The sequence below is a fragment of the Rhinoderma darwinii genome, chromosome 3 (genome assembly GCF_050947455.1).
Source record: "Rhinoderma darwinii isolate aRhiDar2 chromosome 3, aRhiDar2.hap1, whole genome shotgun sequence".
In the NCBI taxonomy this organism is placed as follows: Eukaryota; Metazoa; Chordata; class Amphibia; order Anura; family Rhinodermatidae; genus Rhinoderma; species Rhinoderma darwinii.
Window position 1 is genome coordinate 206,832,434 of NC_134689.1, and position 16,388 is coordinate 206,848,821.

General features: G+C 41.8%; 1 protein-coding gene across 4 annotated transcripts in view; it reads left to right on the forward strand.

Moving 5' to 3' along the window:
• Positions 1-16,388, forward strand: part of SRPK2 (SRSF protein kinase 2) — a 159,138-nt gene that overhangs the window by 41,570 nt on the left and 101,180 nt on the right. The window contains exon 1 of one of the 4 annotated variants that reach the window (XM_075857292.1): positions 15,584-16,208. The exons of the other annotated variants lie outside the window; for them this stretch is intronic. Within the exon in view, the coding sequence (XP_075713407.1) occupies positions 16,171-16,208 (38 nt within the window). The 5' untranslated portion in view covers positions 15,584-16,170. Of the gene's footprint in view, positions 1-15,583; positions 16,209-16,388 lie in introns of those variants that run through there. 4 annotated transcript variants of the gene reach the window in all.

Sequence of the window (16,388 nt, forward strand, 5' to 3'; positions counted from 1 at the left end):
GATGCGTCAAACTGTTGGTCCACAATGTTCTGAACAGGACAATCTCAGCTTGGGTAACAACAATCCTACAACCAAGGAGATGCAACCCATATGCAAAACGTTAATCAAAAATATACGTTATAGAGAATTCATCAGGTTAATAATATTTATAAAAAATGTGTCTGACAACGTCACGCAAATAAAAGCAATGGGCAACTGTAATCTAGGTCGTAGACTGATAAAAAAATATCATAATAGAGTGCATAGTGCCAGGTATCACACGTGAAACATATGTAATGCTAATCACATGCTAAAAAGTTAGGGAGGTAGAGTTGCCGCTTCCTAAGTAAGCACAACTACAAAAAAATAATCAATCAATCAATGCTAATGACTATTACGAAGTCTAGATATACCCATCCTGTGTGCACCACAAAGTATGGCAAATGGACCTAACACTGGGAGAACTGTAGCCCCGACATGCCTGAACAGCTTAGTCTGCGGGTGTGGTAGCAGTGTGTGATGTACAGATTCAGTAGCATATTACAGCCATTGAGAGTAGTACCGTAATTCAAACTAGAGTCAATTAATCTGGTGAATGTCCTCGGCGTTCCACATTGTAATCTGGAAAAGACATCCAGGCTACGTGTCCAGCGGCACAGGCTCAGTATATGAAAACCCAGAAAGTCAAAAAATCCAGGGACGTCCCTACAAGGATGTGTTTTATTCTACAGCTAGATGATAATTTATAATAGTAAAAGTGCACATTGTCTGTTGGAATACAAGTGGCTGACATAACCACAGCACATATACAATATTATGCAAATGTGATATTGCGAAAACAGAATTTTCTAACGTGCACAGATAAAGGTACAGGAATGCCCCGAAACTCAGTAAGACTCTTCAGGCACACCGTTTTGAGTATAGAGATCCACCTATACTGTCTCTGTTCCAGCTTTCTGAATCCCTAATTATACATGGTAAGATTCTACAAACATTCAATCGCTTTAGGATTATATTTGTGGATATGTTTAATATGCGATGGCATAGGGATTAGTTTTTTTTTAATGTCCTCACAATCCCTAGCATTCATAATGTCGTTTACATGTTTGCAAACTCTCACACGCAATTCCCTTAAAGTAAGTCTTGTATAAATTTTAGATCAGGAACAGATCGCGTAATAAATCACACCAGTCATGAAACATATAGGTCATTTTGTATTTCGTCTGACCTTCAGAATCTGTAAAGGTGACTCTATGTTCAATATTTTTACAGCTGATAAAGTCTCCGCATGAAAAACCATCCCCATTATGGCCTTCAAGTACAAAAAGGTCTAAATGCAGTTAAGGAGAAATGGCTATGTACAACCAGATCCTGTATAATTTTAACATAGACATGCCTGTTCCTAAAGAATAGTTGGAAACACATCCTGCCAGATCTGGGTCAAATGTAGTAATAAAACGTATGTCGAATCAAAAGAATTTATCTACCTCTTCGTTACCAATAAAGACGTACGATACACTTTGTTTGCTCCATACATAAATAAACCTTTTTTGATGGTCCGGTTCCAATAACAGACTTTAATTGCTCTTTCAGTTCTTGATAATGTGTCTCAAACAAGTGTTCGTGGCACAAATTATTTTCATTCGAAGGACCTGTTTAGATGAGAATTGCACTCAATGTCTGAATAGAGTGTGCAGAGGAGGCATACAACAATTAATTGACCTTAGTTTCCTTCCTGAATACATCCGTGATAATTTTGACAGTCATCTGTAGAAATGAGGAGATAATAAAAAAAATCAATCTTCCTATAATCATAATTGGAGTCAATGTAATGTTAATGTCATTCCTGTCATCTAATTCAGATTTGGTCCTCTGACACAAGAAGATGTCGTCTATGTAACTGATCCAAAGAGGAATCCAATCCATAGACAACACCCCTTCCAAGTGGAAGAGGGACTTTTTTCCAGAATCTCAGTTAAATTTGCATAGGCCAGCGCATAGGCCATGCCCATGGTACCTTGGGTACCATGAGAGCAGGGAGATTTAATGGCTCCCTGCTCTGTTTATTTTTTCTGATGCTACGCTGTAAAAAGGCTTATGCATCAGTATAAAGCCCATTAGTGGCCGCCGTTAAAAGGCGTATTGGCGGTCACTAACGGGTTCAACCGCCGGGTGAACGGCGTCCAAAAAAAATGCAGAAAACCAATGGCAAAATTTTTTTTTTTCTCCCATTCCGACCACGAAAAATAAAATAAAAGTTAATCAACAAGTCACATGTCTCCCAAAATACTACCAATGAAAACTACACCTTGTCCTGCAAAAAAACAAGCTCACGTATGGCTACATCGACGGAAAAAAATAAATTACGGCTCTTGGAATGCAGCGATGCAAAAACAAGTAATTTTATTTTTTTTAAAAAAAAAGGGTTTTTGTTTTCCAAACGTAGGAAAACATAAAACCTCTATGTATTTGGTATCCTCATAATCGTGCCGACCCATAAAATAAAGGTAACATGTTATTTATCCCGCATAGTGAACGGTGTAAATGTATAACGTGAAAAACAATGCTGTAACAGCCGTTTATTTTCTATTCTTTCTTAAAATAAAGTTAATCAATATATTATATGCACCCAAAAATGATGCAATTGAAAAATACATCTTATCCCGCAAAAAACAAGCCCTTATACAGCTAGGTCGATGGAATAAAAAAAAAAGGTATGACTCTTCGAATGCAACAGTGAAAAAACAAAGAATAATCCTTGGTCATTAATGCACAAAATGGCACGGTCATTAAGGGGTTAATGTTGGTTGCTGTGTTGCGCAGAAGCATCGTTTACTGCTGATGCTGAAACATTTGTCAGTGAAGTAGGGGACAGGGAAGGGAATATGACCACACGATCACACTACACAGGATTTGTTTGCAGTCAGTTACCATGGAAATATCTAAGTCTGCATAAGAGCTGTAGACCCAAAACATTTTTAATAATTTTTAAGATTATTTACAAAGTTGCTTTGTTGCAAGGGTTTGTCCCAGAGTCGACAATTATCACGTTTCCACATGGTCCTGAATCCCCAGATACCGCTCACTGCATCCTCCGCTGTGAGGAGGAGCTTGAATAGAACGGCGGTCAATTATCTGCCTGCCGCTCCATTCATTGTCAATAATAGGACTTGGCTGTTTCTGCAATTACCATAGGCTCTGAAATGAACGGCAGCGCGCATGTTTGACCGCCGCTTCATTTAATATCCTCACTGATGTCAAGCAGAGACGAGGAATGGGGTTCATGCCCCCTGTTCTCGTGATCGGTGGGGGTCCCAGCAGTGGGGCCCCCAGTGATCAGACAATTGTCACCTATCCACAGCACAGTTGATAATGGTCGATTTGTGGGAATAACCCTTTAAGGCACCTTGCACACTGTGTGGAAACGCTGCAGATTTTTCATGCCGCTTTGCACACAGAGAATCCGCAGCGGATTACAGTACCAGCCATGTGAGATTTTAACAAATCTCATCCACATGCTGCAGAACATTTTCCGCACGGAAATTAGAGCATTCTGCAGACTTTCGTCCGTAGCATGCTCATTCTTTTATGGACGTTCACAGCGGATTAAACCCTTCTTAATTTAGAAACGGGTGAAATCTGCTGAGAATCCGTACCAAAGTCCGCACTTGACACATGCGACATTACTGTAGTTTCACTGCAGAAAGTCTGCAACCAATAAGCTATATGTGTGGGCACCCTAAGTTAGCTGCATTGGGCAATAAGAAAATGGTTGCAGACGTGGGCAATAGCCTTTAAACCGGTTGTTTCATCATGACAATCCTTTTTCTTTTGTTGGAGCTGGCCAATTGATCAGCTGATTATTGTGGGTTCAGCTTCAGTAACCGCAAAGGATCTGCTGTTTATAGCCTGGGGAAACTCCTGCTGCCCATACATTTCCATATGTAGTATTACATGGCAGACATTGAGGAGGCTCCCTGCTCTGGCCCTACGACATTCATGCGTCTTAATAGGGCATGTCGAAGAAACCCCTTCCAGGTAGCACCTTTTGGGATGGGTGCTCTAATGGGCTCCCTCTGCTTTGTCAGGTGGTATTCAAATATGGTAATTGAAGTATCAACAGTGCACCGGGAGATCAATAAAGACAATAGCAATCTGTCGTCTCAATCAATATTCTCATTTATTATCAAGATACATAGGTTAATATACCCTCAGGGCGTCCCCTCTGACCAGGGTGTTACCTCTCATGGAACAACCAATCATAACATTTTACACGTAGACTGAAAATACGTCATAGGGTACCTTCCCACTGAGGTCACGTGATCTTTCTAACATCTGCAAATCCTGGCCTACAAACAATAAAAAATGTAGGAGGTCTCCACAAGGCCATACGATGATTTCACATATGTGTATGAAATACTGAGATAAAGAATTAATTGGAAATATAATGATTATTTTAGGTCTAGGCGTTTTGCCAGACTCCTATCTACCAGTATTGAAGGCCATGAAGAAGAACACAAAGTAATAACTTATTCCCTTGTGATTCAAGCAGTAACAGAAAGAGATCATAACTGAATGGAGAATACATATCTTCATAATCCGGCATCCTGCTTGATAATTCATAGTGTAATTTAATACAGAGAACATAAGCAATTTGACCATCCATCACAAACCCCCCTTTTTCTCATATTAAAATACAGAGATTAAGAATTATCTGATTATAAACTTCAAACAAAATAGTGAATAGGGCCACTACCAATAATATAATGCGATCACCGAGTTCAGGTTTGGGTAAAGGGTCCCGTCAGTGCGTTGACAAGTCCCGTAGTTGCTTGTCTGCACGGCTGCTTGGATTTGTTGGACTCTACCTTTGTCAATATTTTTTATGGTGATAACAATAACAACATGCCCTGTATAAAAGTCCTAACATGTATATAAGATATAAATGGCAAAGCTTTAATAAATGAACACACTTAGTGTTACATGGTGGGGTGTTCACCCATTCACCAGGTTCTGGCCTTGTGCATAAAATCCCTGTGACATAGGGTATTGTTGATTTAAAGGTTTCGGCTTATGATAGACAATTTTCTTAGCCTTCTTACATAGCATAGGTATCAGACATGCTACTAATTTAACAAAAACGTATATAATCAATATTATGAGTAATATATGTAAAGCGCCTTGCATGAGTCCTGCAGCCCATCCTCCAATGCCTTTGAACCATGAGGCCGGGTTCAGCCATGACAACCAGTCTGGCCAATCTAGGTTCCAATCCTCTTCAGAATTGGCTTTCCTAAATTCCTCCTTTAATTGCTTTGCTTGTTCAATATCATGTTTAATCTGTACTGTCCCTTGGGGATCTATATAATGACAGCATGCAGGACCCACTATCTGGCACATACCCCCTTGACTTGCAGTTAAGTAATCTAGTACAAGTGTATGTTGGTTAGTAACAGTAATAAGCTGTCGGGTAAGTACTGAAGATACATTTAAAGCATCAAATATTAATTCGGTAATATTGTCAAACAACTCTGCTAGTTTTTCTATGTTATGTGCATTTCTAATTGGTCCTCCAAAGATGGATAGAGCATATCCTAACTTGGTGTGCCAAGGTAAGTGTACCAATGGGTGGGCTTTTTGCTTTCCCTCCCTTTTGTACAGCATATGTTTTGGTACTTTATCATAAGGAAGTGCATCCTTGTCCCATGTCCAGGTAGCAGACTGTAACCTAGCTAGGGTACAGGTACCTGTGGTAGTCTGCGGGATCCATTTATATGCATTGTGTCCGCACACTATATATATATCATGGGGAAGGTCAAACCATTGCATACTTCCTAGGGTTAACATGTGAGCAAAATGAACTAGGGGAAAAGACTGTTGTAATACACACCAAGGACAATTTGTTCCCAAAGACCCATGGTATACTCCTGTGCATCCACAATACATAGTTTCATTCCCTTGTAAGTCTGTTTCTTCCATATACCCTGGATAACGTTTACAATCAGTCTTACTTCCTGAAGGGAAGAAATGGCCGTATTCCCAACTACCATTATGTATGTACCGTTCTACCAGACTTGGTCTAAATACATCTGAGGTCTGTTGGGTTTTATTGAAGCTTATCTTTATACCTTTTATGGGGATCTCACCTAGTGTCAGTGTTTTAGTGACATTTTTAGGGACCCATTTTCCATTTTCCTTTTGTGTGAGAATCAGTGCCTTACCAGGTATCAGGGTTAGATTTACCTGCCACCAGGGATCCTCCATCCATCCTGCTATGGGTAAGGGCACACTGGTATTAGACCATGTATACCTTTTTGTGTTATCCTTTACCTTTGAGGGATCCCAACATGTAGTGTTAAGAAGTTCTTTCTCACTAAGGGGCACAGCCATGTATGGCATGGATTTTGAGCTTATGGGACTGTGTGTACATATCCAACAATCAGATAAGTTTGTTAATGCTGTTATAATTTGATGATGTTTTATGAATTTATTGTCCACTTCCTCCTTGAGAACTTGAGTCATCGTCCCCACGAGGGGCAACATCAACACCAACCCTGCCAAGGGCAACATCATCGATCGAGGCGACGTCATCTGGGCTGATAACCTTTTTGCAATGGCTTGCATGTATCCAATTGGCTCGTCCTTGGAGCTTCACTGATGTGGCGGTGACCAGCTGTACTTCTACTGGTTGGCTGTACCTTGGCTCCAGACTGCTCCTGTTGTGTATCTTTGTTACCACCCAGTCTCCAGGTTGTAGTGAGTGGGTACCTGAAAGAAAGTTTGGATCTGGAATAGAAGAAAGGATTAGTTTGTGTGTCCTCTCCAGTTGTTTGTGTAGGGCAGCCAAGTACGTGGTCATATTGTCATAATGCTTTTGTAACTGCTGAGGAAAATACAGTCCTGTCTTTGGCATATTTCCAAACAATATTTCATAGGGAGAAAGTTTATCCTTCCCTCTTGGTGTGGTTCTTACAGAGTATAAAGCCAGGGGTAGACATTGTGTCCACGGTAAAGAAGTTTCATTCATGGCCTTCTGGATTTTTAATTTCAAAGTTCCATTTAGTCTTTCTACCTTACCACTGCTTTGTGGGTGATAGGGAGTGTGAAATGCTTGTTCTATCCCAAGGCTTTTTAATATGTTCCTCAATAGTTCTTGGGTAAAGTGAGTACCTCTGTCACTTTCAATTGTCTCTGGTACTCCATAGCGGCACACTACCTCAGCTATCAGTTTCTTTGCTGTGGTATCTGCATTTGCTTTAGCCACTGGAAAAGCTTCTGGCCATCCTGAAAATAAATCAGTGCAAACAAGTACATATTGATAAATTCCCACCTTAGGTAGTTGTATGTAGTCCACCTGTAATCGCTGAAAGGGGTAGTAGGACTTAGGAGTGTGTTTAGCTGGTGTTTTGGTGGTTTTACCAGGGTTGTGTTGTGCACATGTCATGCAGCCCTCTGTATATTTGGCTGCTGCATTTTGAAAACCAGGAGCATGCCATGTCTGTAACACTAGCTGGCTCATAGCTCCCTTTGAACAGTGTGTTTTCCCATGGGCTAGGGCACACATCATTGGATACAGTGCTCTTGGTAGGCAAACCTTAGAATTAAGATGCCTCAACTGTCCTAGACCTATTGCTGCACCTCTCTCCTCCCATTCTGCTTGCTCTTGAGGGGGTGCTTGGTCCTGGAAAGCACGCAACAGGGTCTCTGTGATGGGTTGTAAAACAGGCTTCACAATCATCAGAGGGAGAGCAGCAGCGTCCTTTGCCGCTGCATCCGCAGCCTCATTCCCTTTTGATAGGAGATCACTGTTATTAGTGTGTGCCTGTACTTTGACTATAGCTGCTTGGTCTGGCATGTGCAGTGATTCTAAAAGTTCTTCTACTGCTTTTGCATTCTTTATAGGTTTACCTGCCGAGGTCAAGAACCCTCTGGCTCTCCATATTGTCCCAAAGTCATGTGCAACTCCAAAGGCATATCTGGAGTCAGTGTATATGTTGACACGCTGTCCCTTACCCAATTTACACGCCTCAGCGAGTGCTTTTAGTTCTGCCTCCTGAGCTGAGCTGCTGGAGGGTAGGGACTGTTGTATGACGGCCTTACCATTGTGGACCACTGCATACCCGGTGAGGAAATGTCCTTTGTCTTCGCTCCAATATCGAGATCCATCTACAAAATACTCAGCATCAGGGTTAATCAGAGCAACATCAAATATACTGTTTATGCCGTTTGATTCCATATCCACTAGGCTTTGACAGTCATGTTCATGTTCAAAATTAAATAGTTCATCATCAGTGGATAGTTGAAAAATAAGGGGGTGTCCATGTCCCTGTCCCCCCACTCCTCCCTCCTTTTGTTCAGAATCTAGGGGCAGGAGTGTAGCTGGATTCAGAACAACACAACGTTTGATAGTCACATTAGGGGACAGAAGGGTAAGTTCCATTTTAGTAAGTCTTGCAACTGATAAGTGTTTTGTCTTGACTGTGTTCATCATTTCTTGCACTGCGTGTGGGACTTGCACAATAATGTCATGTTGAAGTACAATGTCTGTTGCTTTATCAACTAAAGCTGCTGCTGCTGAGACAGCGCGTATGCATGTCGGGGATCCTAGTACAATGGGATCCAGAGCAAGGGAGTAATAGGCAAGTGTTCGCATCTTGCCTCCATGATCTTGGGCTAATACTCCAGAGGCATGGCCTGCCTGTTCATGGCAGAACAGAGTAAATGGCTTATTGTAGTCAGGAAGTCCCAGTGCTGGCCTTGTAGTCAGTGACAGCTTCAGGGAGTGAAAATTGTCAATTGCCTCAGGTGACAGTACAAATGGGTCAGAGGTGAGACAGTCATATAATGGTTGCATCATAGCAGAGGCATCCCTGATCCAGGCTCTGCAGTACCCTATTAAACCCAGGAAAGTCCTCAATTGTTTAGGGTTTCTAGGGACTGGGTGTTTCTGTATGATTTCCAGCCTGTCAGGGGTTAAGTGTTTCATACCTTGGGAAATACAGTGGCCAAGGAAAACAACTGTTTTGGCACATAATTGCAGCTTGTGCTTGCTCGCTTTACAGCCAACTTCTTCTAGGAACATTAATAGTGATTTAGAATCTGTTTCACTGTTCTCCAGACTCTCACTACAAAGTAACAAATCATCTACATATTGTAGTAGAACTGAGGACTGATTGGGGGGCTGCCAGGTGTCCAGAATATCTTTCATGGTACGTGAGAAGATATCAGGGGAGTTTGCGGCACCCTGTGGCAGCACTACCCAAGCATACTGTCTTCCCCTATGTGTAAATGCAAAATACTGCTGGCACTCTTTATCCAGCGGGATGGAGAAGAAAGCATTGGCTAAGTCTATAACGGTGAAATAGACTGCAGTGCCGGGGATCTGGTTGAGCAATGTATGTGGGTTAGGCACTTGTGGTGTATTAATTATTGTCACAGCATTCACAGCCCGTAGGTCATGTACCATCCGGTACTGTACAGGTTGACCGGGCAGTGTCTTTTTCTTTACTGGGTAAAGAGGAGTGTTGAAAGGCGAGATTATGGGCACTATGAGATTGTTTTCCAGTAAGGAGTTAATATCCTTTTCTATAGCAGCGTCTTGCTGTGGACTCAGAGGATATTGCTTTATACATACAGGACGGTTCTGCATGTCTGGTTTTAAATTTACTTGTACAGGCGGCACATTTAAAACTCCTACATCCATCTTATCTTGTGCCCATAGTTTTTCTGGGATGTCTGCCAACCAAAGGGGGAGGGGTACTGGGGGCTTTTTCAGTGTCCGGCATACTTGCCATACTAAGGAGTTTGCATAGCAGGGACTCTGGAATGGCAGAGGTTAATGTAGGTGTGCCAGAAGAAAAGTCCAATGCTGCTCCCAGGGCACTGAGTACATCTGTCCCCAATAAATTGTAGGGAGTGTGTGGTGACACTAACACACGGGAGACAATTGATTGTGTGTCATGTATATTCAGTCGCATTGGTTTTGTTAACTGTAACTGAAATGATGTTCCCTCCACCCCTTCACAATCTATATAGTCTGGTGATAACAACTCTGCCGGTACATATTTGGTTTGTAATACAGTTCTGGCTGCCCCTGTGTCTACTAGAAAAGAGGTATTTTCCCCTGTGGGTAAAGTAACAGGCACCATCAATGATGGACCTGTCGGGGGGAGCACTGGGCAGAGGGAGACATCAGGGTTGCCAGTTTCCTATGCAGCAATCAAAGAATTGGGAGGCTCAACTGGACGGGAGGGACATCGGGCTGAATAATGACCCTTCTTATCACAGTTCCAGCATGTAATCTGGCTAAGATCCCTTCTCTGGGTTCTCAAAGTGTCTTTTTGTTCCCTGCCTCTTCCTCCATAGCCCCCCTTTTGTTGCATCGGGGCGAGACGAGTTCTTTTAGGAGCTAAATCTAACTCTGCACCTTTTGCAATGCTCACTAAATCATTAAACTGGCATGTACGCCAGTCGGGGCGGGATCTTTTAACAGCTTCTTGTACTGCCGGCTTAAGACCGGACATAAAAGTTATTTTTAGTAGGCGCAAGTCTTTTGCATCACCTTCTTCATACCCGTGATCTAATCACTGCTGCTGTAAAGTTGTGGCATAATCAGGGACTGACTGTTTAACATCTTGGGAAAATGACATAAAACTATCAGTTCGATCCTGTTGAGTAGCATCTACCCAGGGCTGCATAGCGTTCAGGTATTCTAGTCCTGATTGCTCATTGGTTTTATTTGCTGGTACGGGATTTGTAATAGCAGCTTGAATTTGATTTTTGAGCACTTCCCCTCCCTTTGTTTCTACCAGGCTCTCCATATCTGACCATGTAGCACGGTAAGCTAGATGTACTGCTCGCAGCTTTCTATGGAAAGCGCTTGGTGTTTTACGTGGGTCTGGGAGTGTGTTACATACAGCTAGTAAATCAGCCGGGCTCCAGGGGCGATACACAGTGGCTTCATGTGACTGGATTTCCCCTACTGCCCCAGGTACTGGTTGCCCGTCTACATCTACTGGTTTTGGTCCCCTGTGTGTATGGATACTTGATACTAACGGAAACAATCTAGTGGGGCGCTGCGTACCACAACTGACACAATATCCTGCAGTGAGGGGGTTCTGCTGCCCACAGTGTGGACATGTCCAGCAGCTGCCTTTCTTGCTATTTTCAGGATAAGGAGATGGCGCAGTTGCTGCTGTGGGGCTGTTTGGCAGTTGTAAAGGGGTTAACACATTAGTGAGGAGCTTTTCACTTAAAGGGTCATATAAATCATACATTATTCCATGATTTGCTTCCATACTCTTATGTTCTGTGTTACTCACTCTCTGTGCTACCTCATACCACATTTGGGCTTTTTCCACCATGTTATTGTCTTTCAACCATCCAACACAATTTGTCATAAATCTTTTCCAATCACATTCTGCTAATGTGCCATAGGACCCAACTCCCATCATTTTAAACATTCTTTTACAATCCTTCACAGCCTCAGATCCTTTTGCTCTTTCTACTATTTTGATGGCAGAGACCCACGTCTCAGGGCTGTCCCGCATTTTTGTCTTACTATTTTCTGACCCCATGGTCAGAGGGCGTAGGGTAGTCTCCGGAAAACTCCCCAGCTCCAAACAGACAGGCCTTAGTCTGTTGACAGATATCTCAGACAATCTATCTTACAGTTTCAGAAAGACTATCAATATCAAAAGTCGTTCCTTCAGACTATTCTAGCAGTGGGATATCCTTTTCTCTGATCCCTCACTGTTTTGAACATCAAGAACAGACAAAATGCTGCCAATCCACAAATTGCAAGAGCAAATCCTTCAACACAATCTACATTCATGAACTTCCATTGATTCAAGCAGGAGTTGGTCACATTCATTTCAAACTTCTACAAACCCTTCGTCTCTTTCACTTATGCAGAACACTTGCTGCCGGGGTGTGTCTTTCAGTTCATACAGCCTGTGATGTAGCATATATCCCAAACGCTTTCCTCTAGCACTTTGCAATGGTTTCACATGCAAATTATATTTGGTAACATATATGTAATCCTCCCCCCTTAGCCGTTCTCTCTGTGGGTTGTAGTTTAGGGGCCTGTTATCTATGTTGGTGATGATTTCTTTAGGGGCTCTGTGTCTGAGCCAATACCGATGTTCTTCACTGTAATTAGTTTGGGTAGTTATATTACTACGACACAGGTGGCACCTGGGGTAAGTGTCAGGGTCATTCAATGAATACAGGATGTTATATTACAACGGTATTCAATCCAGCGGTCTGATGTTATACTACTACAGACTTAATTACTTGGATGTTATTTTACATCAAAGTGTATATGCCGGATTATCATGTGCTAGAAATCAGTCTGTACTGATTCCCACCTTATACCAGTCTGGCAATGCATACAACTGGTTTATGGACCCTTACACACAATATCACTGTCTGGCAATGAATTTAGGAAAATATAAATGATTTTCTAATACAGTATTCAAAGTTTTCCCTATTGCACTGGGTAATGGTATTGAGTGCAAATTCAATATAGACACAATTGCTCCTCCTTGCACTGAGTGTATATCGTCTTCTATGAAGTGGATATTACTTCTGGGCTGGGAGCCATACAGTTTCAACAATTTGATATGTATGTCTTCTCACAGATGTATTCAACATCACACTACACACACATTTATCACACTTGTCACATACACCCCCATGTAAATCCATTTAACCACACTACCATCCTGACAAAGGACCTGATTATTACGGGACCCCTTTGTAGAGACTTACATATACAAAGTACGTTTCCAGGGACTTAACAGAGTGGCTGAAACAAATGGTGTAACATAAAGTCTGTTACTTACCGCGCGGTTTTGGTTTCAGTGACTCCCCAGGTCCTTCCAGATTAGTGGACTTTGCACAAAATTCTCATTAGGAGGTCCCGGGCTGTTCGGCACCATAACTGTCGAAGAAACCCCTTCCAGGTAGCACCTTTTGGGATGGGTGCTCTAATGGGCTCCCTCTGCTTTGTCAGGTGGTATTCAAATATGGTAATTGAAGTATCAACAGTGCACCGGGAGATCAATAAAGACAATAGCAATCTGTCGTCTCAATCAATATTCTCATTTATTATCAAGATACATAGGTTAATATACCCTCAGGGCGTCCCCTCTGACCAGGGTGTTACCTCTCATGGAACAACCAATCATAACATTTTACACGTAGACTGAAAATACGTCATAGGGTACCTTCCCACTGAGGTCACGTGATCTTTCTAACATCTGCAAATCCTGGCCTACAAACAATAAAAAATGTAGGAGGTCTCCACAAGGCCATACGATGATTTCACATATGTGTATGAAATACTGAGATAAAGAATTAATTGGAAATATAATGATTATTTTAGGTCTAGGCGTTTTGCCAGACTCCTATCTACCAGTATTGAAGGCCATGAAGAAGAACACAAAGTAATAACTTATTCCCTTGTGATTCAAGCAGTAACAGAAAGAGATCATAACTGAATGGAGAATACATATCTTCATAATCCGGCATCCTGCTTGATAATTCATAGTGTAATTTAATACAGAGAACATAAGCAATTTGACCATCCATCACAGGCATATGGAGAGGGCCTGTCATGAGACAACCCCTGTAAATTGAGATCGGTATGATCCATGTTACTCTGTATTAAAATTATTTCTAATACACTGTAGTGATAATTATGATCTTTATTATCTTTTCTTTGGTAAAATCGATCCTGTATAATCAATTTATGTGTCATGATATGTTTACCTTTATTATGTGTATCTCTTTCCCAGTTACTGTTGCAAAGCTAATTCCCTAGAAAAAATTGTTGTAGCCTCCTTTACTGTTCCTTTTTATTGTAATGTACAGAATATAAACAAGACCTATATAATGAATGTGTTCTCTTCAGCATGATTGTTTTGATGGAGAAGTTCAGGCATGTAGGTGTGTATGTAGGTAGCATGTTTATGATTCACTACGAAGTCATCACCGCAATCTACTGTTCCTGCTTTTCTTAACCTATACACTCAACCTCCAGAAATATCTTTCATATTGGCAGGTTTATGCTGTTTATGAAAATGAGCAATGACTTGGTAAGACAAATATGAGATTCAGATGCTTGAAATAATGATCTGCTGTAGTATATCCTGAGCCCTATGAATCCAATGTATGCTTCATAATAGGAGTACATGTTCTATTGCCATAGTTTATGGTCTCATGTCTATGTATATGCGAGTCTACTGGTTTTAGTATTATTGATGATATTGTTGGACTATAAGACCTTGTGCACACTGAGTTTTTTGCAGGCAGAAAAAAAATCTGCCTCCGAATTCCTTCAGGAAATTTGAGGCAGATTTTGACCTGCCTGCGCTTTTTTTGTGCGTTGTTTTTTCGCCCACTGCCATTCAAGCTAATATAAGGACCGCGGTCAAATAACGCTCAAACGAGTTGAAGGGACATGGCACTTTTTCCCCACGAGCGGCTAAAAGCCACCCAGGAATAAAATGCCTCTGCCTCCCATTGACATCAATGGGCGGGGGGGGGGGGGGGAGACTATTTTTGCCGTTTTACGTTGATTCCGATGCAGTTTCCGTGTCAAAATCAGCCCTAAAAAAAACTTAACAGAGCCTTATTGCCTTTGTATTTACTATTGAGCCTGAATGTTGTCTTTTTTTTTTTGTTTTGCTTTTATATGCATTTTGTCTCATTCATTTGAGCATTGTGATTGCGAAAAATTCAGGGCAAAAAAAATGATTACAGTATGGGACAGTTGTCCGGCAGCGAGGCAGGGACTCCTAGCGTCGTCCATAACTATGATGCTAGGAGCCCGGCTCCCTGCAGTGTGTTCGGTCCGGGACTTGCGGCCAAAATACATTCCGTCCTTTACGGACCGAACATGCTCGTGTGAACCCAGCCTAAATGTTCATCTTGCAATAATACTATTGATTGACAGAAAAACACGTTTTGTTTTTTTTTAAGTCCGGTAATTTTTCTTCACTTTTGCCTATTTTCATAAAACCTTCACATGTACCATTTTATTTTTTTTGTTTGTCACATTTTACGTAGCGATTGTGTAAATCCCACATGACGCTGTTTGAAAGCTCTTCTAATAATATGCGCACGGCCAGCTTGAACATAGGCAGGAGCTTTGAATAGCTTTTCTGCCTGTCTGCTGTGAATTAGTCACTGTCATTAGCCTTCAGCTAATGTATCTCACATTGTGAGGGTTGTGTTATTCTGCAGGCTGCACGGTCTGTAAAAAAAAAAAAAAAAATGGAAGCTTTGCTGCTGCTTTGTGATCACCTTGAATTGTTTGGCTATGAAAATTAAAATCTCAAATCGTACACAATGTGCCCTCCCCCGTCTTTGGCAAAGGTCTCTAAGAAGCATCAATCTTGCGCCCCTGTGATGGTCCTTTATTACAGTCCCGGCATTTTTCCTTTCTGTCCACTGGTATATAACAACATGTATGCTCTGCTGATGGGTGTTACTGTTCTTGGCTCTGAGCACTATGTGATTGTATGAGGGGTGGCCACAGGAAATCTAACAACCCAGAAGCACCAAATGCACCACTCTTGTGACATCTACATGTAAAAGGTTCCTCTTAGCAACGCCAGATGAAGCGGCCCATGGAGGAGTCTGCTTCTATTAACCTCCATCAAGGATATTTGGTTTCTGTGATATTTATTGTTGTCAGATTGGACTGATTCTTCTATTCTTCTAGCAGCAATTTGCATGACCGGAAAAAAGGGCTGGCGAGGGAGAGATGACATCTACTCTGCTCACAATCACCACTCCAGCCATTCAGTTATCAGGGAGCTGCTGCTTAATGCAGCCCTTTCATTCTGTGCTTAGGAACACCCCTGTGCTTGAAAGGAATGGTACTTCCTGCTTTCATAAACAGTCATGTGTATAGTTCAGCCAGGCCTGATGCCTCTGGAGCTTTCTTTTTCTGAAAAGCACCAGTGAATTGCCTTTTCCGTTTTTGTTGTGTTTTTTTTTTTTTTTTTCTGTTGTGGGTGCCACCGATTCAGTGGCCTTCTCGGTCTCCGGAAAGGATTACACTCCATCTACTGATTTCACGTATCTTTGTGCTTCCTCCTGGCAAGTCAAGACACAGCAAACAATCCTGGTGGGAAATATTTTCCGATTTTTCCAGAAACCAAGTAGAAGATTGAGCTGCTGATGTCCGTTAACTCCGAGAAGTCGTCCTCTTCAGAAAGGTACATGTACGGCGTTGGACTGGGGAATTCAGAATGTAGGGGTGCTGAAGACTGGCACCTATTTGGTGCCATCCTGACTCTGGCATGGTGGTGTTTAGCGTTTAATTGAATAGATAGTATTGATTTGTGTGGAGCAGACGACTAGCGCCTGTCAGTTCAACATAAGCATTGTACTGGTCT